This window comes from Chelonoidis abingdonii, chromosome 9 (genome assembly GCF_003597395.2).
Source record: "Chelonoidis abingdonii isolate Lonesome George chromosome 9, CheloAbing_2.0, whole genome shotgun sequence".
Lineage (NCBI taxonomy): Eukaryota > Metazoa > Chordata > Testudines > Testudinidae > Chelonoidis > Chelonoidis abingdonii.
Genome location: NC_133777.1, coordinates 40,657,601 through 40,679,735, shown reverse-complemented (window position 1 = coordinate 40,679,735; position 22,135 = coordinate 40,657,601). Strand labels below are relative to the sequence as shown.

The following is a 22,135-nucleotide window of genomic DNA, read 5'->3' as shown; positions in this document are numbered from 1 at the left end:
CTTTTCTAACCCCGCTCTCTCGGGGGGTTGGGGTGGAGGCGGTTGTGGACTGTGTGAAACTGGACTTACGATGAACTGCATTGGGCTCCCCCTGAGGCCTCTGCAGGGCTCTGGGGGTTTGGCCCATCTCGTTTGTGGCGTTTCTCCCTTGTGCGGTGGCAAGCTGAAAATTTGGTCTAGGCTACGCCAGCCAAGAAGGCTCTGAGGCATGAAGCCCAGTCAGCAAAGAGACCCGTTGACTGTGGGTTGCTGCTCGCTTCCTGCAGCCCCGGCTGGCGTACAGTGTGATTTCCATGTGGTCTGAGATTCCTATAGGACTGTATAGGTAATTCAGGCCTGCTGCAACCTAGCGGTGAACCTGTGCCCCTCATTCTCCTCTCCTCTACCCAGACTCATCTGCTCTCCACTGGGCTCATGCAGCCAGTTGTGCCTTACTGCATCTGCACAGGTGCAGTGCATCTTACCTGGCATGGTACTTCCTGGCACATGCAATGTCCAGGTGCAATGAGCCTGCCATGCAGCTGGGGGAGACAGTGCACCCAGGTGCAGTTTGCCTCCTGTGCTGCCAGGTACACCCACCAAGCGATCTGGCCTACGATACTCTGCACACACAGGTGCAATGTACTCCTGCATGATGCAGGTATGTTCTAACATTGCATTCACTCCAGTGAAACACGGCAGCCATTGGCAGAGCAAGTGGCATTCTAGGACTGTCTGTAGGTCGTTGGGGTGGTGGAGGACCAGCGGTGACGGGTCAAACACATGCCACTTTGGGGTGAAGGTGGCACTTGCTGGGGTTTCCTGTTTCCTCAAGTCACTGGAGAGCAGCTCAGCCTTTGATCTCCAAGTTCCCGCAGCCAAGCCAGCCCCGCTGTGTGCTGCTCGCCGGTGGCACTTGGCGACTCTCTGGCAAGTGTGGTTTCCTTGTTCTTACCTCTTTCACACTGTCACATTGCTGGCGTGTCCTCATCAGTCTTGCGTCCTGCTGGGATACAGGCAGCTTGCTGGGTGTTTGGGGGTGGGAGAAGTGCTGCTGGCTGACAGCTGCTCCAGGGATGCTAACAATGAGCCGCCAGAGTTGTGCGCCCTTAAAAAAGGGATCAGGGAACTTGGGCTGGTGCAGAGGGAGCTGATGCAACAGGGAAGGAGCAGAACAGGACTCTGACTTTCCCCAGTGGCCTCACGTGGGACCCTTGAGCCGAAGCATCCGAAAGCAGGTGAGGAGCTGAGCCTCAGCCAGTCGGCCATCGAAGTGTGCTGCAGTCTGAGCTCCACAGTAGGAGCCGACATAGGGTGATCAGACAGCAAATGTGAAAAACCAGGACAGGGGTGGGAGGTAATAGGAGTCTATATAAGAAAAAGACCCAAAATCGGGACTGTCCCTATAAAATCGGGACATCTGGTCACCCTAGCCCGACGTGGTCCATGTGCTTCTTTGTTGTGGCACCAAAACTACAGGGCTGCACTGGGGCTGTTTTCTAGTCCAAAGCTCACCTGTCGACATCCTGTGTCAGAGAGCATTGGAGGCCACCGAGACTGGATTCCTCCTTGGGAGGAAAGGGGTGGCTGGAAACTTGTGCCCTGCATGGACAGAACTGACATGCCTCCCTGTGAGCAGCCGTACCAGGAGCGGGCCCTCGCTTGAGTGTCTGTGACCAACAGTACTGGTCAGATCTTCTCTAAGCCCAGCCACGCTGCTGCTCCCAGCCAGGCTGGCTCTGTACACTGAGCATGCCCGGGCAGGTGGGCAAACATCTTGAATGGGTTTGTTGCTGAAGGAGGGAATCCCGAGGGAGAGGGTGGGGAGGATTATTACCATGTGGGTCATGTGTGACAGCCTTGATCCCTGTGGGGGAGCTGGCAGAGGGGAGGGGACTGTTTTGTGCACTGACACAGACCAGATTCGGAGCCCCGCTGCTGCACTTCCTAACCTGCAGGAGAGGGACTGTCCATGCTCCATGCTGCTCATGGAGCTGGGGAGCGGAGAGCGCCCTGCGCTGGCTGCCTTGTAGCCCTGGGCTGGAGATCTCTGCACCTCGCAGACGAGGTAGGACGCAGACAATGGAAATTTGGGGGAGGAACTATGGAGGTGGTAGACAAAGAGCTCAGGGAGGAGGAAAGATGCTGAATCTTCTCTCCGCGCTGCTCAGCAGCCCCTTTGTCTCTGCCTCCAAGCAGGCGGGGGTCCTGGGCCCATCCCTGCTGTGGGTGAGGGGCAACCCTGCTCCATGGGCTGCTGGGGTCTAACGGGCAGCCCTTGACTAGCTCTGGAGCCATGATCTCCAAGATGCTGCTACCCTTGGAGTCACAGCTGGGAGCTAGGTCCAGTGGGGGGTAAGAGAGACTGAAGCCTAGCTTGTAGAGGGGTTACGTTGTGGAAATCTCTGTGCCCCTGTGTGCATGCCCAGACAGATGCCTATGTGGGGTGTGCGTTGTGCACAGGTGGCTGATTACATGGCTGGGGATGCTCCCCCAGCAGGCCTTGGAACCATATAGCAGCCTAGCAGGGGCCCCATGCTGCCTGCCATCTGGTGTCCCCAGTGTCCTCTCGGGGCTGTCAGGTCTCTGAATCCTGTGACTGGTGTCAGGGTGCAGGGAACGTGTCTGCCCACTCCTGCTGCAGTATAGTTCCCAGCCTCCCCCAGGGCCTGGGACACTGGCCTCTCTGCCTTTGGAGATGCTTATTTAAGATGGCTCCACAGCTTGGTCCTTATTGCTGTGAATGCCCGTCTGTCCTTCTACTGCCTGAAGATCCATGGGGGGGTGGGGGAGGCAGAACATGTCCTGCCTGATCTGCAGGTGCGAGCAAGTGAATGGAGCATCTTGTAGCTTCCCCACAGCCACCTGGCATCCTAGTAATCTATCCTGCCCCTGGAGACGATGCACTGAGATAGGTGCTTGGAATTTTGGTGTATGGGTCTTAAGATGAGGACGGGGGCAACATGTTTAGGTAGAGCAAGAAACCCAGCCCCTGGGCTGGAATTCCCACCTGGATTGATGACCTGTGCTGGTCTGCCATACTAGGTCTATGGAGCCACCAGGCATTGTGGGCTGGCCTGGTCCTTGTTGTCTTTAACCCAGAACTCAGCAGCCCTTTGGGTAGCCCCTCTAACAGGACTGTTTGGCTGAGATCAGAGTACTGGGGAAGTGGCCACTGGGGCTAGCGTGAGACCCCCAGAAGTGGAGCTGGGCACTCATGGGGGTGAGAGACCAGCAGGTTGCCTGGGTGCGGGTTGGGATGGATGGATGGATTATTTAGTTATTTCTTCTTATTATCCTTGATGGTGAGTGCGGGGCCGTGCTGGCCACTGGTCTGCGTGGAGAATGTTGGGCAGGATAGTTGTGGGACTGGTGGTTTCTTATGATGGACATTGTTGGGGGGTTCTCATTCAGGCTTCTAGCTGCCACCCCCCCAGTGAGCACCTTTGGGCAGCGGAGAAGGCTGAACAAGGCTGCTCTGCGCTGGCATATGGAGGACCCAAGGGAATAGTTGGTTTGATGCCTTGTGCCCCTCACGCCTGTGGTGTGCAGGGGAGGGGAGGCAGGAGGAAACCATCACACTTGTCAGTTCAAGAGGTGTAAATCAAAGGAAAGACATTTGGACTCAATTCCTTTGGGGTATTAATTCCCAGGAGTGCAAGGTGCTGATGAGCAAGGCCGTGGTTCGCTGTTCGGGCTGTTGAATGCTGAGTTGCTGACTAGTACAGTTAACGCCATCCTTGATTCGATAAAGGATGGAGGCCCCGTCTTTGTGTGCATAACCAAGATGACCCTGCAGGCACCTCGTTGGGTCTGTAGTCTCTGGGTGGCTACTACGGTAGCAATGAAATAGCTGAGGACTAGCAGTGCTTGATGATTGTAATGTCCAGGTAGATGACAATTCGAGCATGGTTCAGATTTCCGTGACTGCCAGGACAGCAATTGGACTGCTTTAAGTGGCTGTCAGTTCCCTTGAAAGACTGGCCATGTGTTGGGTCTGGTTTTGAACTGGAAATGCGTGTTGGAGGAGACATGGACACTATCCTCTGGCGTGGACCATCCGTGGTCTCTTAGTTTTGAAGTTGGGGCACACCACTGACCAATGGTACATCTCCTATGTTTAAACAAGATGATCGAGCAGGTGTGTGTGTTGGGGCAACTCTGGTGTCTTCTTGATATATCAGACTTGCTGGCCTCAGTTAATCAAGGTATGGGATAGGAACTGAATCAGTTGAATTCACTGATCTCCTCGTAGTGATGGAGGAAGACAAGTTGTCTGTGCCAGTTGTCTCAGACTTATTGTCAGCCTTTGATGCCATTGAAAATGAGGTTTTTGCTGATGTACTTGCAGACCTGGGGGAGAGGATCCATCATTACCTTTCAGAATAACAGTGGAAGGTCATTCCTCTGCCCATGAGGTTCTCTTGTGAGGGATCCCGGTGACCAATGTTGTCACTGCTTCTGCTCCATGTGTATATGAAGCTACTGGGAGAGTTAATGAACAGGCCTCAGATTGCTGATGGCCCCTAGCACTGCATCTCTCACCTCTGACCTGAGCAGAGCAGAAGAATGAAATGCCCAATGACTAGATGAGCTTGGGGCTTAGAGCTTCTCTAAGTACAGAAATTGTTCTGACTTAAACTAAAGTTGCGATAATAAACTGAGTTACTTAAACACACAGGTGCGAGCTAACACAACGTAAACCAAGTGTAGACTAACATGAGTGTCCTCACACAATGATGTACCCATTGAAAGTAGCGCCTTGTAGTTAAACCAGAGCAACCTTTCTGTAGGCCAGGCCTTTGATGAAGGCTTACCGGCTGTGATGCAGTCCAGAGAGAAGAAGGTTGGCCTGAGTGAGGGACCGTGTCTGTCAAAGAGGTGCCTGAGTTTCACGCAGTGTTAGATCCTGGGGCATGCCTGGATGTGCCTTGGGCCAAGAGTTCTGGTATTTTCTTCTGCACCTGGCTAAGTGAATGTGACCTCTTGTCTCTGAAGCAGGGTCCTTGCCACTAGTATCCACACCGTTGTTACCTTGAGGCAGGACTGCTGTTATGAGCTCTGCATGGGGCTGCACCCCAAGACCATCCAGAACCTGAAGTTAATGCAGAATCCTGCAGCCTGCTCTGTACTTTCATAAGTCGGTGCTCTGGGATGTGTACTGGCTTCCAGGTGGAATTCAAGGCATTGGGTTTAACCTAGGAAGGGCTATATGATCTAGGACCTGGAAACCATGCCATCTTGTACTGCCACAGCTGAGATCTGCTGTGGTGCTTGAATGAGTATAAACAAGGGAGCTACCAACAGGATGTTGCCCAAGAGATGTCCTCAGGTTTGGAATTCGCTCCTTCGATCTGCCAGAGCAAGGGCTCTAAATCCCAGGCATGCAGCCATCTTTGTTTTGGGAGGGCTGAGGTTTGGATTTTGTATTGTGTGGTTTGACTTGTGGTAGGGACCCAGAATTTAGGCTGGGTATTCAAAGGTCTTAATTCTCTGGCAGGTGTGTTCCCAGCACAAAGTGCCACCCATGATGGTGGGTTAAGTGGCCCCTTTGTTGGCACGGGGACTGACTGGCCCAGAGTTGAGGCCCATCGATGAGATGAGGAGGAAGCGTGCGCTGCTTTTGCCCATGCTGCACCTTTTCTGAAGGTTGTGGACAGGTTCAGAGCTGTTAATTTAGCCTGTTTCAGGGAGCTCCCAATGCTCCAAGCCATGGTCTTAGAAGTTTGGTGGCTCCTATGCATATGTTCCCCTTCCCCACATGCCAGCCATCTGGTTTCATTCTGACTCGGAAATCCAGTGCAGGCAGCTTTTCACACAGCATTTGCATCTGAGCCTGAACCAAGCCATTTAAAAAATCCTGATCCTGCCTCAGTGTGAAATCTCTCCTGACTCCTGCACCAGAGTGCCTGGGCTAAGCTTGCAAGCTCCTGGGCATGCCCCAAACCCCTAGACAGATCTTGCGAGCTTGTCACTATTGAAGAAGCATGTGTTGATGAACTCTGAGCCATTGTCCCAGCCTTGGCTGTGTCTGAGAGGTTGCCAGGGCAGCTGGAAAGAGGCACTTCTCTGTCCACATCCCCTCTTTCTTCCAGTGTGTACAACCCATCATCTGGAAGGGAACCAGATCCCACACTACAACTGGATAACAGTGCAAAGGCTCAGGAGTAAAACTGCAAACGCCGCTCAATCAACCCTGTCCCTTTCCCTCTCTGCTGCAGCAAGCAGCAAAACTGTGCCAAGTAACTGGGGCCACCGCTGTCCTGTTGCATGATCCCTTTGCTGTGTGGTCAGTAGTGGTGCCACATTTGTGCGATGGCTGCTATTCTCTCTCCCTAGTCTGTATCTGACCCATGCATCATTGTATATAGAAGGCCAGTGTTTGTAGAATCAAATGTTTACTTGCTATGGCCTGGCATCCTGGGTATAAATTAAAACTCGGGGTGTCTTCTAATTCAGCGAAAGCAGGACTGTCTCTTTGAGTCTACGAAGTGGGGAAGGGAAGGATGGGCCCAGAGTTAAGGTGCTAGCCCAGCAGTTGGCAGACTGGGATTCAATGTTGTGTTCTGCCACAGGCTCCCTGTGTGACCTCGGTCAAGTCCCTTGGCCCCTCTGTGACTCAGTTTCCCCATCTGTCGAATGGGGATAATAGTAGTGCCCTATTCACAGGGTAATACATTAAAGATTGTGAGGTGCTCAGATATTATGATGAGGGGGGCATATTAGTGCCTTTGGTAGCACTGCTTTATAGCCAAAATGCTTCTGAAATAAATGTAGTCAAACTTTACTAATTCTGGGTCACTGAGAACAAAAATGATGCTTAAAGTTGTTGATTGGCTCTAGTCTAGCTGTTGGGCTCCAGACTACAGCAGTGGAATCTCCTGGCAGGTGATGTTAGGGTTTCCATGTTCCGTGACCGTCAAAAGGATCTTGTCCCATTCTTCTTCATGGAAGGTGATCTTGTAGCCTGCAACAACATCGATGGTGTGATGGCAGCCCTCAACATCGTTCACGATCCAGATGAGTGGAGACTGTTCATTGATTCATCGAAGACGAGTCTTAAAGCTGTTTTGCTGCATAATGGCAATGTTTTGCCATCAATTCCAGTTGGTCATGCAGTCCATATGAAGGAAACCTATGACAACATGAAACAACTTTTGAGGTGCATAAACTATGACCAACATCAGTGGCAGCTTTGTGGCGATTTGAAGGTTGTTGCTCTCTTGCTTGGTCTGCAGACTGGATACACAAAGTACTGCTGTTTTCTCTGCGAATGGGATAGTCGTGCAAGAGATTCCCACTACATCAAGAAAGATTGGCCACTCCGACAGTCATTGGAGCCTGGGAGGAAAAGTGTTCAGCATCCACCACTTGTTGAATCAAGGAAGATTTTGTTACCACCCTTACACATCAAGCTGGGTCTGATGAAGAACTTTGTCAAGGCCATTGACAAAACATAAGCAGCTTTCAAGTACCTCCGTGGAAAATTTCCAAGGTTAAGTGAAGCTAAGATAAAGGAAGGTGTCTTTGTTGGTCCTCAGATTCGTGAACTTCTTCGAGATGATGCATTTGACCATGCACTGCGTGGCAAGGAAAAGACGGCATGGAAAGCCTTCCAGTTAGTGGCAATAAATTTTCTCGGAAACAACAAGGCAGACAACTACAGGTTGTTGGTGGAAAACCTCCTCAAGGCATACAAAAGCCTTGGTTGCAACATGTCACTAAAGATACATTTTTTGCACTCTCATCTAGATTTTTTTCCACCGAACTGCGGAGCAGTGAGCGACGAGCACGGCGAGCGATTTCACCAGGACATTGCAACAATGGAGAAACGCTATCAGGGCAAATGGAGCCCATCAATGCTTGCAGACTATTGCTGGACAGTGACAAGAGATGCTCCATTTAATGAATACAAGAGACAAGCCAAGAAGCGCCGAGTAGACACTGAATAGGACTAAACTATGTACATAATAGTTTTTTGCCTTTTGTTTCATAATAAATTTTATTTATATAACCCTTTTGCTGATTTTTAAAGTGTTACATAAACAGGACAGGTGAAATATTATCATGTAAAGCAACCATAAACACATGAAAAGACCTAGGTTTACAATTTATGATTAAAACTCTACTATCTACACAATATACATAGACATAAAATGTAAAAACTTAAATATCTTAGAAACAGTAGCCAATCAGTTGTTTTAATTGTCATATTTGAATACAGCACATCAAAATACATAATAAATACCACATTTTATCTCTGAAGCAGACGACTTCTCAAAAATTGTAGACCAGTGTAGTCAGACACAGCACCTAGCACAATGCGAGTATATTGGAGGCATCTCGGTACTACTGTAATGAAAGTAATATAAGCTCCTCCTGAATCCAGTGGTGACACGTTGTACAGATTATAGGCGCATTCCTGCGTGCCATTGATAGGAAACCTTTACTGGTCCTGCCAACAACCATCACAACCCTTCTGCTGGTCACAGAGCCACAGGGGTCTGAGATTGGGGCAGAGTGTGGGAAGTGTACTCTCTAGTCCGTCCTCTGGCCCCAGAGGAACTGGCTGCTGCCTAAGCCTCTGTTTCCGCTTGGACTTCATGATAGAGTCTGGGACATTCGCCCTCCCCCTTTGTGTGTGTTACCATGGTGCTTTCATTCTCCTTAATGTGACTAGAGTGCTTAATCTGCGAACCCAGCTGTGGCTGTGTGGCCAGCTGGCCCTGTGCCCTGTGCCCTGTGCCTAAACAACTCATTTAGATCCTGACCTACTTGTGTTTGTACAGCACCTAGCGCAGCAGGGCTCCAATCTTGGTTGACAGCCCCTACGTGCTACCAGAACGCATGCAATAAATGAGTCAGGTTGTGCTTGCTGCCCGGTAGCAATGGAAAGGCCCAGGTGAGAATACCAGTCTGCCATGTCAATGTCAGAGGAATCTGTGATTGGATCCTCCTGGGCTTCCACCAGCCCCCTTCCACCCTTTAACCCAGTCTGCTCCCCTCGCAGTAGCCAATCAGATTACACTGCTGACATCCCATTATCGCCAAGTTGCAAAGTGGGTTCCTGTAGCTTTTGCACCCCCTGGAGAATCCACCCTTGAGCATCTCCTGCCCACCCTGGAACTGCTGCTGCACTCAGTGGGCTGGGCTGCTTGCACATACTGTGGAGTCCTATCAGGATAATCATGCCAAATTCCAGCACTGCCCGCGTGTTGGAACAATTGTGTGCCGCCTGCCCAAGTGCTTTGGGATGCAGCCTGTGGGGGGATTGTTGGAGATAGACTGAGCACAGCCCTAGTAAGTCATAGTGGGGAGAATGATTGAGGATCTCCCATCTAATGCAGGAGCCGCGCACAATGGAAAGGGTTTATGACAGGGTGTATTTTGGGCCCCTTTGTGGGGGTGGTGACAGAAGCAGAGCCTCGTGATTTGACGTAGTTCTTCTCACCCCAAGCCTCAGACCCCAACCTCTAGATTTACCTGCTAACCCTTGCCTTTAGCTCCAGATATGTAAATACACGCTGGCCCCAGAGACTGTCTCCAACCAGTCAGGCCCTGCAGAAAGCGTAAACGGGAGTTTCACTTCCTCAGCGATTTTTGCAAAATGAATGTTTTCAGACTCCTGAGCTGCGAGCTGGAGCAAGACCTGAACCAGGGCAGTCTCTGACCCTCTGCACTTACAGAGTGCTTTGCGATGCCCCATTCGTTCTAGCGTGCCAGTGGCAGGGCACAGTGCATGGAACTAGGAGGATCCCACCAGACACCGCTGCCCTTCCTGTTTCTCTGGCTGGGGCTGAGCTCAGGTGGATTCTGAGCAGGCGGAAGACTGATAGAGCAAACACACAGGCTGCGGTCAGACCTGTACCCCCTTCAGGGTGGGTATTTCCTGGAAGCCTTCTGCAGCTTCAGGCTTCTCGTCAGGGGACTCTTTGCAGTACTATAGGATCCCAGATGGTGCAGCACAGCCCCCCTGCTCTGTCATCCTCTCTTTCACTCTTGGAAGCATGGTAGATGGGGGGCAGCTGTACAGCTCCTGGATCACAGACAGGGAAACTAGCTGCAAAGCTGCAGAAGGTCCAGGTCATGAGCTCATCAAGAGAGGTGCCCGTGGAATTCCTTTCTCCAGGGGTGCTAGACCAGAGTGAATTTCACAACCTAGGCCAGGAGAATGGCTGTGATTTTGAGCTCCCCGTCCAGTCTGGAAGCCTGATGGCTTTCTTTATTTAGGGAACTGAAGTATGTTTGCAGCTGAGCATGCTCTAGAACAGTGGTTCTCAATCTTTCTAGACTACTGTGGCCCTGAAGCCTGAGCCCAGGGCTGCAGCATGTGACTTAGCTTTGAGGGCCCCTTGTGGTGTGGGGCCCTGGACAATTGCCCTGCATGCCACCCCCTAATGCCGGCCTTGCACTTGCCCTGCACCCCCCTAAACCCATCCTATGGCCCCCCAGATTCAGAAACACTGATCTAGATGAGTTGAGTTCCCCCCCGGGATACGTGTGCCCCTGGAGGAGAAGTACTGCTCTAGAATGCTTATTAACTCATTGATTTTTGGGCGTGGGGGTTGGCTCGCATGGTTTTCAGATGATTTCTAACCTCAGCACATTTGTTTGTTCTTGTTTTTATCACTTGGTGAAGCTGCCAAGTATCTAACTCAGGAATCTCCTTCCCCTACCAGGGAGTAGCCCAGAGCCAGGGTGTATCAGCATGGAGGGGCAACCGGTCCAGCCAGCGCCCGAGGAGACACCCCGCGATGCTAATCCAGCCAACGTGGGGCTGGAGCTCTTTGGCTACGTGGGCATCGAGGCAGTGCTGGATCAGATGAGGATCAAGACCATGAAAACAGGCTTCGAATTCAACCTCATGGTTGTAGGTGAGTGCTGGGTTTAACTCCCCTGGTGGATTGCTCCCCCTCTCCCTGGGCTTTGCAGAGGGATGCTGATGGTGGGGGCACCTGTGGTGGGGAAACCCACACTGCTCGAGTCCCAGCTGGTGCTGTCACCCGGTGCCCAGCCAGGATCTAACACCATGGCTGTACTCTGCGAACATGAACCATGGTTCAGTTCCCACCTTGGTCACATCAATCCCTGCTGCCCAGCCTGCGGGGGGAGGGAAGCACAGGCAGTTGACAAGCATTCCTGGCCTGTGTCACATGGTGCCACGCAGCCCCAAGCTTAGAGCAGCAGTTCTGATGATCCTGCGAAGCTGGCTAAGGGCAGAGAGGATGCCTGGGATGTGATGTTAACACCTTCATGGTAAATAAAGGGCCCTGGCCTAGCTCAGGTGCTTCCTCCTGGACTGAAAGCTGCAGCTTTGCATGTGGCGGGGCGCTCATTCTTCTCTCTCTGCTGAGAGATGTGTATGTCCCTTACACCCGCTGGCTGTGGGGGTCATTCTCTGGAGGGTCTCCTCTGCTGTCTCCCTCTTTCAGCTGCTAGGATGTCGGGTGCTAGTTACCCTCTCCCTCTGCGTCCATCACAGCGTGACATCCTCTGTCCCTTTCCACCTAGCAGGGACACTTCCTACTAGTCCCTACCCCAGTCCAGGACTTCAGGGTTCCTAGGCCTTTTCTGGACTCAGTAGGCTGATAAAAACACCCACCACTATGCCAGGCCCTGCTCAGCTGTTGTGTCATTGTCAGCTGAGCCGTGTTCATGTGGTCTTATTTCAGCTTGCATCAAAATTGGAAGGAGAGCAAAGGCATAGGAGAGGAAAAATCAGTTTTTTCAGACACGCAGAAAAATCGGAGCTTAGGGGGCTGGGAGGGGAGAGGAACTTAGACACAGTGGTGGGGTGGTGGTAACCAGGTTGCAGCAGCCTTCCCAGGACAGCAAGTTGTATTTGCCTCTTGTTTCCTTAATACTGAGGTGGGGTTTGGGGGCGGGGCAGGAGTGGGGAAGAGCGAGGGGGCGGGCTTGGGTAAGGTGCCCATGGGAAGGTGTCTATCTGGAAAGGAAAACCACAATGTGAAATGCTCGCTTTCACTCTGCCTGACCCTGGCTTCCTTAAAGCGCAGCTCGCAGACAGAGAACCGAGAGGAAGCAAGCTGGGATTACTGAGTTACTGTCTCAGCTCAGATAGTTACGAATGTGCATGTTGTGCTATGAACCGAATACCCAGCTAGTGAGTTCCAGGGATGCTGGCCCTTGTGCGTGCACGACGAGTCCGGTTCAGGCTGACACGGGGAGTTGCCCTACCCACCGGTGGTGCACAGTGTCGGGGGAGGCCAGTGAACTTGGGAACGGTAATGTGGTGGTGTCAGAATGAAAGAAGTAGCTGAAATCCTGCTGCCTAACTGCAAACCCAGTGCAAGCACTGATGGCTTGGCCTGGTTGGCTCTGGTATCTCAGAGTTTTGATCTCTGCCTATGACAGGCCATGAAAAATTGAAGCTAGAGTGGGCAGAGTGAAAGCAAATACCCAGCGTGGGGAAGATGGCAGAGGAGTGGTCCCATTTCCTGGATTATGAACTCTGCAGGGTACGGGCTGTGTGGTTGTGTAGTACCTAGCCCAGAAGGCCTTTGGGTCCTAGTGCAATACAAATTAATACCTCTGGGGAGCTTCTGGCCCAGCGCCTGGCACTCCACTGATTTCAGCCTAGCTTTGACTTGACTTGCTGTAGCTCCATTGATTTCCATAAGTCACTGTCGCTTTACCCCAGCTGAGGATCTTGCTCTCTGTGAAGAGAACCCTGGGTGTGCTCCGCAGCTGGAAAAAACATGTCAAGAAAGAATCAGCCGGGGGAAGGGCTGGGATTGGTTAGATAACAAAAGTGTGTGCACACAGCAGGAGTGGGGTGAAGGGCTGGGAACCCGAAAAGCAGTTCAAAGCGTTCTCAAAGCTACAAAATTCCATGCGGATTTCTTCCCTAGGAGAGAAGGGCACTTGTATGGAATTCCTGTGGTGCCTGCGTACTCGGAGAGAGACTGCCAGGGGCCAGAGGGGAAGCCAGAAGCATTCACATATCATGGGCTTAAACCAGGGTCAGCGGGCTGCACTTTCCAGGGAGGCGTCTGGATGAAATGGAGCTGGGGATGAGCAGGCTGGGAGCCAGAACAGCTCTCTCTGGGTGAGGCGGTGGGAGCGTTACAGCTCAGCAAATGGATCCTAGTAACGGGGGAGTGTGACTATCTGGCTAGAGAGATAGTGAGGCTGGAAATGAGAAGGAAGGGCTATGAATAGAGCAAGCAATGGGAGAGTCAGATCCCAGGATGGGCCCTGGGACACTGCATCAAAGATGGCTGTAGAAAGTCCCGCTGCGGGCTAACTGCAGCCTACACTGCTTGTCTTTAATCCAGAGCTGAGGTCTATAGAGAGTACTGGACTGAGCGGGCATTGCTTCCTCAACCCACCTGGCTGCACCGTATGCTAATCAGGAGTCTGGGCAGGCCACACTTCTGAAGTAAAGATGAGGTGACTGCAACAGGCTGTCATGGGAATGAGGCACAGCCCTCACACTCCCCACAAGGTATCAGTTTGCCCCTCAGCTGGCTGAAGGTTGACTCTGATATTTTTAGGTGGGAGGACTAAAAGGCTTCCCCCGGCCAGGCACTGAGCATCCTTCCTCCCCTACCCATCAGCGAGAGCATGCGGCACATGTGGGCCCAGACAATAGGCTATTAATACTTAATATCTGTATTGTGCTAGCACTCTGAGGGCCTAGATTGGCCCTGTTGTGCTTGGCGCTAGATTTGAGGACCTGAGACAGAAACACTCTGTTTTTTTCTGCAAGACCTGTGACAGGGAGAGGCAGAGTAGAAACACGTCAGCCCACATGCCAAAAACACGAGTCAGGCCTTGAAAATCATGAGATTTCAAAATAATACATTTAGGGAGAGTATTTGCCATCTGGCTTTTGAGCCTTTAGAGGTCACTTTTTCAAGCTTTTCTCTGCCGCCACAAGGTCTATGAACTTTGTTATTAATGACAGCTGGGATTCCCATGTGATCACATGGCTCCAGGAGCTGGAGCTTTAAGAAAAATGAGACTTGTGATAAAATCATGTGTGTTGGCAACATAGGGCCATAGCTGTTGATTTTTGAGACCTGGGAGGAGGCAGAGGCAGTGACCATAATCCACAGATGTGTGGACTCAGCACCCGAGCGAGACAAGTCGAGGGCCTGGTAATTAGGATTCAGCAGAGCCAGTTTTGGACGAATGTGGGGAAATGCAGGGTGAAAGTCCAACTGGATAAAGCAACAGAATGGGGAGGGCGTAGGGGAGATGAGGCCAGAGAACTGTGTTAAGATACATTCTGTCAGTCCCTGGTATGGAACTGCTTTAAGATTCTAGAGTTTGGCACATGGAACAGTTGTTTGACAGCTTGTGAAATCTGTATTTAAAGGGGAAAGAACATTAAAATGACCATATTTTAATAACTAAACCTCTTCATTTTGTTTCTATTAACACCTTAAGATGATTCTCAGGGCAGCAATTGACAACCCCCTATGTATTCTTCACCTAGTTTGCTTCTTGCATTCTACTCACCTCTGACAATGGAACTAATCCATTTCACTCTCAGGCAGTGGGGAATGCAACGGGATGCTGCAGTATCTTTATGAGGCATGTTCAAATCCACCCCTAGCGTTTAATAAAAATGTAACAACCACGGAGCAGTTAGGTTTTCTATCACCTTGTTTTTCCAAAACGTAAATGTTGACCTGAGTGTCCCTTCAATTAACAGGGCCAGATCCCCAGCCGGTGTAAATCAGCAATGCTCCATTGACTTTAGTGAAGTCATGTCAGCTTAACTCATCTGCTGAGCTGGCCCAAAATATCTGTTTTCATTGCTGTTTGAGTTTTGAAAACTTGTTCACGCTAGGCCGGCCTTTTAATTTAAAACAACCTCTAGTGTGTGTGGCGGGAGGTGTACAGTTAGATGAATTTGCCTAACTGTAAACTTACCGTCAGCCCTCTTGGCTCTTTCATCTCTGCCCCGTATTTCACTGATTGTTTTTCTCCGCTGGCACAGTTTTGGACCAGCTCCAGCCTCCAGAGCCAAACTTCCCCAAAGCTCCAAGGCATTTGGATCTAGAGTCTTGCTTTGCCCACAGTGCTGCCAACCCTTTGCGGTGCTTTGTTTCCATTCCCACCCTCAGCATACTTAGAATCTCTTCTCTTTGGCCCCAGCTTGGCACTGTACCTGGCCAAATCTGTATGGAGCTTTTTCTAAAGCCTTGGGTATGTGCTCTGTCCAGCAATAAATACTCTCAGATCAAGAGAAACAAGCCAACCTGGAGCTGTCAGAAAGTAATCCAGGGGAAGAAAGATGGTTCTGTGGATCATAAACTATCAGCTAGTGTGGAGGATGGAGAAGATTACAAGATAATGGTTTGAAGAGAGCTAAGCAATGATAAGAAAAGCAGAGAGAACCGAGCCCAAGGGAGTCAGATAAATCACTACGGATTTCTCCAAGCACTGGAGGAGCCGAGAGGCAGGTGAAGGAGACAGTGACAACTTCAGGAGAATTGAATAGAATTTACTGTTTAGTAAAAGAGCTGGGCCCTACACAGTGACCTCTGGGCTGGGCAGCGGAGAGCCTGCCAGGCAGGAAGAGCGAGAGGGAGACATGCTGCCGTAGGATCTCTGCCTCCCAGTCACCAGAGGGGATAATATTGCTGGGCTTCATCTGATACTCTGGAGGGGGAGGGGAAGGGGGCCCACTGAGCCCACCTCCGCATTGAATCCCATGCATCCCCGAGACCCCCCTCTGCAGGCCCAGGCCATGTTCCCCGCAGCGGGGAGGGGAGGGCGGAAGCAGATGCAGAGGGCAGATCCCAAAGGAGCTGGAGAGTGAAATCGGAGCAGTGAATGGAAAGGGGATGGGGCACCCCACCAGAGGAGAGGCAGGTTTGCACTGTCCTACACATCAAACAGCCCCTGCTCTTAGCCCCCACCCCACCCCCTGGTCTGAGGGGCCCCAGGGCTATTGGAGGTGCCAGAAGAGGGAGAAATCTGCCCTTTCTCCCAGCGAGAGAGCACCCTCTCTTCTAAGCACGAGGGCTCTGTGGCCCGCAGGTGAATGGCGAGCCAGTGTGCATCTGCTAGCATGCCCTGGCTTGCCCAAGAGGGCGGCAGCATCAGGGCCCAGCAGGGCGTGTAGAGGGACCCAGGAGGCCAGGCCAGGCCAAGCCAGCCAATTGCAAATAGGAACATACAAGCTAAGGGCTTCCAGCTGTGTGCCGGGGCTCCGCACATCTGCTTCTCATCAGCCCAGGGAATTTTTCATATGGACAAATTTGACATTTTGATTTAAAAGGGAGAGGGAGGGAGATTGGAGCTGCCTGGGACAGGGAGAGGAAACCCCCTCCAGCCAGATAAACCCTTCCGCGGGAGAGCATGTGCTGAACTAGCAGGCAGCTGGTGGGGCGAGGGGGAAGATCTCTATCACCAGGCCCCATGGCTGTCCCATGACCACAGAGCTACTGCGTAGCAAGGGTGGCTTCATGCCTGCTGTTGCCTGCGGCTGCTGCCTCCCCCTGGCAAAGGAAGGGGCATTTTCAAGTGAACTGCAGCTGGCCAGCTTCCAGCCCTGAGTATCTGCAGCCCCCACCCAGCCTGAACCTCCTCTAATAGAACAAGCACCTCCAAGTTCCTGGGCACTGCAGACTGCAGGACTCTTTAATTAAAGTAGCAAAGAGTCCTATGGCACCTTAAAAGCTCATGCTCCAATATCTCTGTTAATCTGTAAGGTGCCACAGGACTCTTCGCTGCTTTTACAGATCCAGACTAACACGACTACCCCTCTGATACTTTAATTAAAGTGTTTTTGATGATGCCGAGAGCAGGAGAGCAAGGCTGGGTTCCCTCTCTGCCTCTTTGCATCTTGCTGGGGGTCTCCTGTCAGCCCCAGGCTTTCTGTGATGCGCTGAAAGGGCTGTTCCACTCTTTCTGCTGTGGCCAAACCCTTCACAGCTCACACCCACACAGTGACACTGGCCGCACACAACAGTAGTGCCAATGAAACTGTTTTTCTGGTCCAGCCTCCCATGGGGCGCTGTGGGGGCAAACCACTTACTTAGTGTGGAGACAGCTGGACAAACTGACAAGCGGAATTGCATGACGGGTTACTTGTGGTCGTGAGGGGCTGAGCTTGGCAGCCCGGGGGGTCCCTTCCGCTTCATGTCTTATGTTCCGAAGGTGACATGCTTCAGGGTTGCAGCTGGCCACCTGCAGGGTCAGGAAGGGATCTTTCCCCCTCGTTGTATCTGGTTTTTGTTGGTTCTTTCTAAACTCCTTCCTCTGAAACATTGGAGATGGCCACAGGCGGTATAGTGAGCTTGGCAGTCAGATTGGCAGTGACCTTGGGGGATTTTTGCCTTCCCCTGCAGGGTGGGGACAGGTTACTTGCCAGGAGTATCTGGGTCTAGCTCACTCAATCAGTTCCCTGCCATTGTCTCAGGGGCCTCAGGCACTGCACCTCCTGTTCTCTGCCTGTGACACACCATGGGTTTTGCGGGCAGGTTCTGGGGGTTGGGGTTGGCCTGTGGTAGCCAGGTCAAGTGAGGTGATCTGGTGGCCCCTTCTGGCCTTGGACTCCGTGGCTACGCTGGTCTTGTTAGTGTGGTGTCACCTGCCTGTGTGGGTGCAGTGATTGGATTAAGGTGCTTCGACCGGTGTGGCTGTTCCCCCCCGCAGGAAGGGGAATAAGCTCTACAGGTGTAAGGCTCCTCATCTCACTGCATGCGCACTAGTGGCACAAAATGAACAGCTATGTGGGGACCAGGCTCCAGGCCCTGCCCCGCTCAATGGCTTGCCTCTCCACCCCTCTCCCAGCCCTGGCTCCTTCTCTCCGCAGAAGCCAGTTGAGAGCCATATATCGCAGCTGCCCCTCCTGCCTGCCAATCCGCCTCCCTGTGTCAGACCCACACTCGCCTCCTCCCTGCCCAGCTCTGCTGCTGCTGCCCTTTCATTGCTGGGAAGCTGAGCCCCGTGTGCTCTGGTGTTGCCAGCAACCGGTGCCTCTGCTTGTCTGCCACGCTGCTGGGAGGGGCCCGGGCACAGTCAGACTGCTGGGGAATACCCCCATTGACTGGAGATACCACCTGCCCATCTCCGGTACTTGCTGCAGAGCTGTAATGCCTCCGAGGCTGGACTTAGGTGGGGTTATTCCTCTCGCCCCTCCGTCATTCGCTTTCTCTCAGAGCCAGGCTTAGCATGGCACCTGGGCCCATGCCCAGCTAGCTCAGGCAGGTAGCTGAGGAGCGTTAGGGTTAGGGTTAGGGTGCTCTTTCCTCCATGGGGTAGGGATTAGTGAGTCGGGTGCCAGTGATATAGGCACATTGCTAGCGGGGCCCTCCTTGGCAGGCAGGTGCTGCCTTCGCCAGTGGCATTGCACCTGGGCATGGTATGGCTTCAGGCTTCGGTGCCGCTGCCTGCTGCTCGTCTGCTGGCGACCCCCGGCGGGAGTGAGCAGAGAGGCCAGCCGCCCGCTGAGAGGAAGCCAGGGGTGGGAGAAGAAGGGCTGCTTTGTTCTGGATCTGGGAATCCTGCATCGGGCTGACCAGCGCGCTGCTCCTGCAGAGGGAAGGGGACACCCATCTCACGCTCAGAGCCGGAGGCTGAATTTGCCTGTGGCTCATGGTGATGTAAAACTGCCCCCTCCCCCAGCTTTGTGAGCTTTGATCCCCATCCTCCAGTGGCACCCCGCCTCCCCCAGTGGTGCTGCTGCGACCTCACTGAGGGCAGAGGTCAAGAGGTGACCTGCCTGGAGGAAGGTGATCTCCTCCTAGCACAGATCTGGGCCTGGGAAGCGGAGCTCAAGGCATTCTCAAGCCAGAAGTGTCTCAGGATACCAGTGTGGAGAGGGGGTTTCATTGCAAACTTGCCATGTGGAGCCACCTTAGTGCGGAGAGACCTCGGATCGCTGTCGAACCCACCACGTCGCACCTTACAAAAAGGAGTGACGATCTCACCCTCCCCCAAAGCTGCCCCACTTTTGTGGATGGGGGGGTAGGGAGTTCAGTGTCCTCACAGGGTCTGAGTTCCGTGCCTAGGTAGATAACCCAGCACTGTATATCTGTCTTCAAGATCTTGCCATTTCCCTGCATAGCTCAGCTGGCTTTGAGCCATTCACACAGAAATGCAGTGTTGCCCCAGACCCCAATCTGAACTGGTGCTGTGAGTGCCACAGACCAGGCACGGCCAGTTCAGGGGACTGGCCAGCTGCATGGCCAGGGATGTTGTCTTTGCAAAAAAAACCCTCCATGTCAGTGCAACCCAGGACTCTCAAATCTCAAGAACTGCCCTGTATTAAGCCTGCTCCTGCAATGTTAGCCAACCTGTGTTGTGCGTGCCATGTGTTTTACTCCCTGATGGCCCACAGGGGAGCAATGTGGCAGCTAGAAGCAAAGTGAACCTGTGGACCTTTCCCGTCGCATTGTACGGCGGTAGCTTTATGCCAGTGTAGAGTGTGTCATGCCTAAGGTTCAGCCCAGCCCTCATCAGGAGTGTTAATACTGCCTTCCCCTCTAGAGCCTCTCAGGGAGAGCATTTTCTTTGCCCATCAGAAGCAGTGCTTGCTGGCAGGAGACACAAGTCCATGTAATGGTGTCTTGAGCCTGCTTGGAATGGAGGCAGGCTAATGCAATAGCTTGGGCAGGAGAGGGGAGGGCCTGATCCTCTGGGTGAAATAGCTAAACTCCCTGCAGGCCTGAGTTAGATTGCAGCAGGGGGCCTGGAGTGCATCTGCATTAGTGACAGAAGCTGCTGCAAACTGAATGGTGGCTGGCCCTGGCCCTGGCCCTGGCCCTGGCCCTGGCGTAAGTGTCCCCAGTGCCCGAGTTGCTCCAGAGAGCTTTGCCCCACGGCTGCATTTGTGTTGCACTGCTCCGTTGCAGTTGCCCTCTCTTGGTAACTATCCCATGGCTCCCAGCCCAGCCCCTCGAATGGTGGCTTGAAGGCGACTGGGCAAAGCTTCAGGGGGAGCATGGGGAGAAGAGGCCAAGCTCCTTGGAACACACTTTGGCAAAACAGCTCCCACCTGGGCTCCCCGGGACTACATAGAACAGTCAGTGGCAGCTGCCAGCCTTGCCCCCTGTGCAGTCCAATAGTCGACTAAGCTGGCCCTGTCTGCGGTGACCTGAGGAGTATTTGCACCATGGGGACTATTGCACCAGTGCTTCCTGCCCAAGCTCCAGGAGTTAGCCTGGTTTGCAGCACGTCTAACCCAGCCTGTGCTGTTCCTGACTAGCACCTTGGGAGAGCATGTGTGTGCAGACACTAGGTGTGTTACTGGCATGGGGAGGCAGGGTTACCACTTCAGCTATCTGTAGCATGGGATGGGTGTACTTTGGGCAGAGGGGAGGATGCCACTGTTTCATCCTGGCTACTAGGCTTTGTCTTTTGGCTACTAGCGGTCAGCTAATCGAGTCAAGCCCTGGTCAACTTGATATGGTACCAGCCTGACCCTGGTTTGCCGACTGATGAGCAGCTCCGTACAGGACAGTGACTCAAGACTGGACTAGTGGTGGGAGTTGCAGGTCTCCGTTCCTTGGCTGAGCTGGGGGAGTGGCGGGGCTGGGATGGCAGGGGAGTTGCTGGACAAGGTGGAGGTGCATTGGCCGAGCTGAGAGAGTGGCAGGGCTGAGATGGCAGAGGAGTTGCTGGACAAGGTGGAGGTGCATTGGCCGAGCTGGGGGAGTGGCAGGGCTGGGATGGCAGGGGAGTTGCTGGACAAGGTGGAGGTGCATTGGCCGAGCTGGGGGAGTGGCGGGGCTGGGATGGCAGTGGAGTTGCTGGACCAGGTGGAGCTGCATTGGCCGAGCTGGGGGAATCACAGGGCTGGGATGGCAGGGGACTTGCTGGACAAGGTGGAGGTGCATTGGCTGAGCTGGGGGAGTGGCGGGGCTGGGATGACTGGGGAGTTGCTGGACAAGATGGAGGTGCATTGGCCAAGCTGGGGGAGTCGCAGGGCTGGGCTAGCGGGTGGGACAGCAGATCAGGCTTGAGGTGCTTTGGCAGAGGCATGTGGAGGAAGCTTGTTTGCTCCCCGCAGAGCCCTAGTCTCAGACACCACCATCCGGATCCATTAGCAGCTTCCTTGCCTGCAGGGCTGTCTCAGCTGGAGCCAGTGTGTCTTGACAAGGGAAGGTAAATCATGCTGAGGAACTTCTGCGTTCCGCAGCGCCATACAGAAGATTGGGGCTTGCGTTCAGCAGGTGTAAGGCTGCTTTCCTCCTTTAGCTGGGCTGGGGTGAAGGGAGCTGTGCAGGGCAAAGCTGCCTCATGCCAGGAAGTTTTAGAAAGGCAGGAAAGTTCCCAGCGTTCCTGCTGCTCCTGGCCTGGCGGGGCCTGCAGCGTCAGGGAGCTAGGGGCTTATTATGGGCCTAGGGGAGACAGGAGCTCGGTCTAGGCTATCAGGGTGGGCCCGTCTGGCCTGGGAGTTTGCAACTCATCCTCCGCAACCCCAGCAGGGGTGGAAGTGACCCTGGTCAGTCGTGCTGTGTCGAGTATGGGCCAGCGCTGCAATAGCCCTGCAGGGCCTGGCGTCCCACACCCCTCCAGAGCTCAAAAAAGAGACTAGATGCAGGCAGAGAGGTGGGTGCTCTAGTTAGTCAGCAGGGTGTAGCCCGCATGTGTGGACCTGGGGGCCCTTCACATCTTAGCCCTCTGAGCACCATTCAGCCTCCCAGCCGCATGGTGCTCCCTGGAGCAAGAACAAATGCTCGGCCCTGTCTGAGAGCAACTTTAAATCCACTCGCCTCCGTGAGTGCAAACCCCTGCCTTGCTGCACACCCCCCCCTCCTCCATCTGCAAACCCCACCCTGTACTCCCCCGCCCCTTCCTCCCTGTGCACACCCACCCCTCCTCCATCTGCCACCCTGTACGCACCCCTGCCCCTTCCTCCCTGTGCACACCCACCCCTCTTCCATCTGCAAACCCTACCCTGTACTCCCCCCGCCCCTTCCTCCCTGTGCACACCCACCCATTCCTCCATCTGCAAACCCTACCCTGTACTCCCCCCCCGCCTCTTCCTCCCTGTGCACACCCACGCCTCCTCCATCTGCCACCCTGTACCCACCCCTGCCCCTTCCTCCCTGTGGACACCCACCCATTCCTCCATCTGCAAACCCTACCCTGTACTCCCCCGCCCCTTCCTCCCTGTGCACACCCACCCCTCCTCCATCTGCCACCCTGTACGCACCCCTGCTCCTTC

The 22,135-nt window shown here is 53.4% G+C and overlaps 1 protein-coding gene across 2 annotated transcripts in view; it reads left to right on the top strand.

Moving 5' to 3' along the window:
• SEPTIN12 (septin 12) overlaps nucleotides 1–22,135 on the top strand; it is a 67,374-nt gene that overhangs the window by 33,895 nt on the left and 11,344 nt on the right. For both annotated transcript variants that reach the window (XR_012656525.1, XM_032794702.2), the window contains one exon: nucleotides 10,659–10,853. Coding sequence is in view for 1 of the 2 variants with exons in the window: in XM_032794702.2 (XP_032650593.1) it covers nucleotides 10,659–10,853 (195 nt within the window). In the remaining variant the exon portion in view is untranslated. The remainder of the gene's footprint in view (nucleotides 1–10,658; nucleotides 10,854–22,135) is intronic.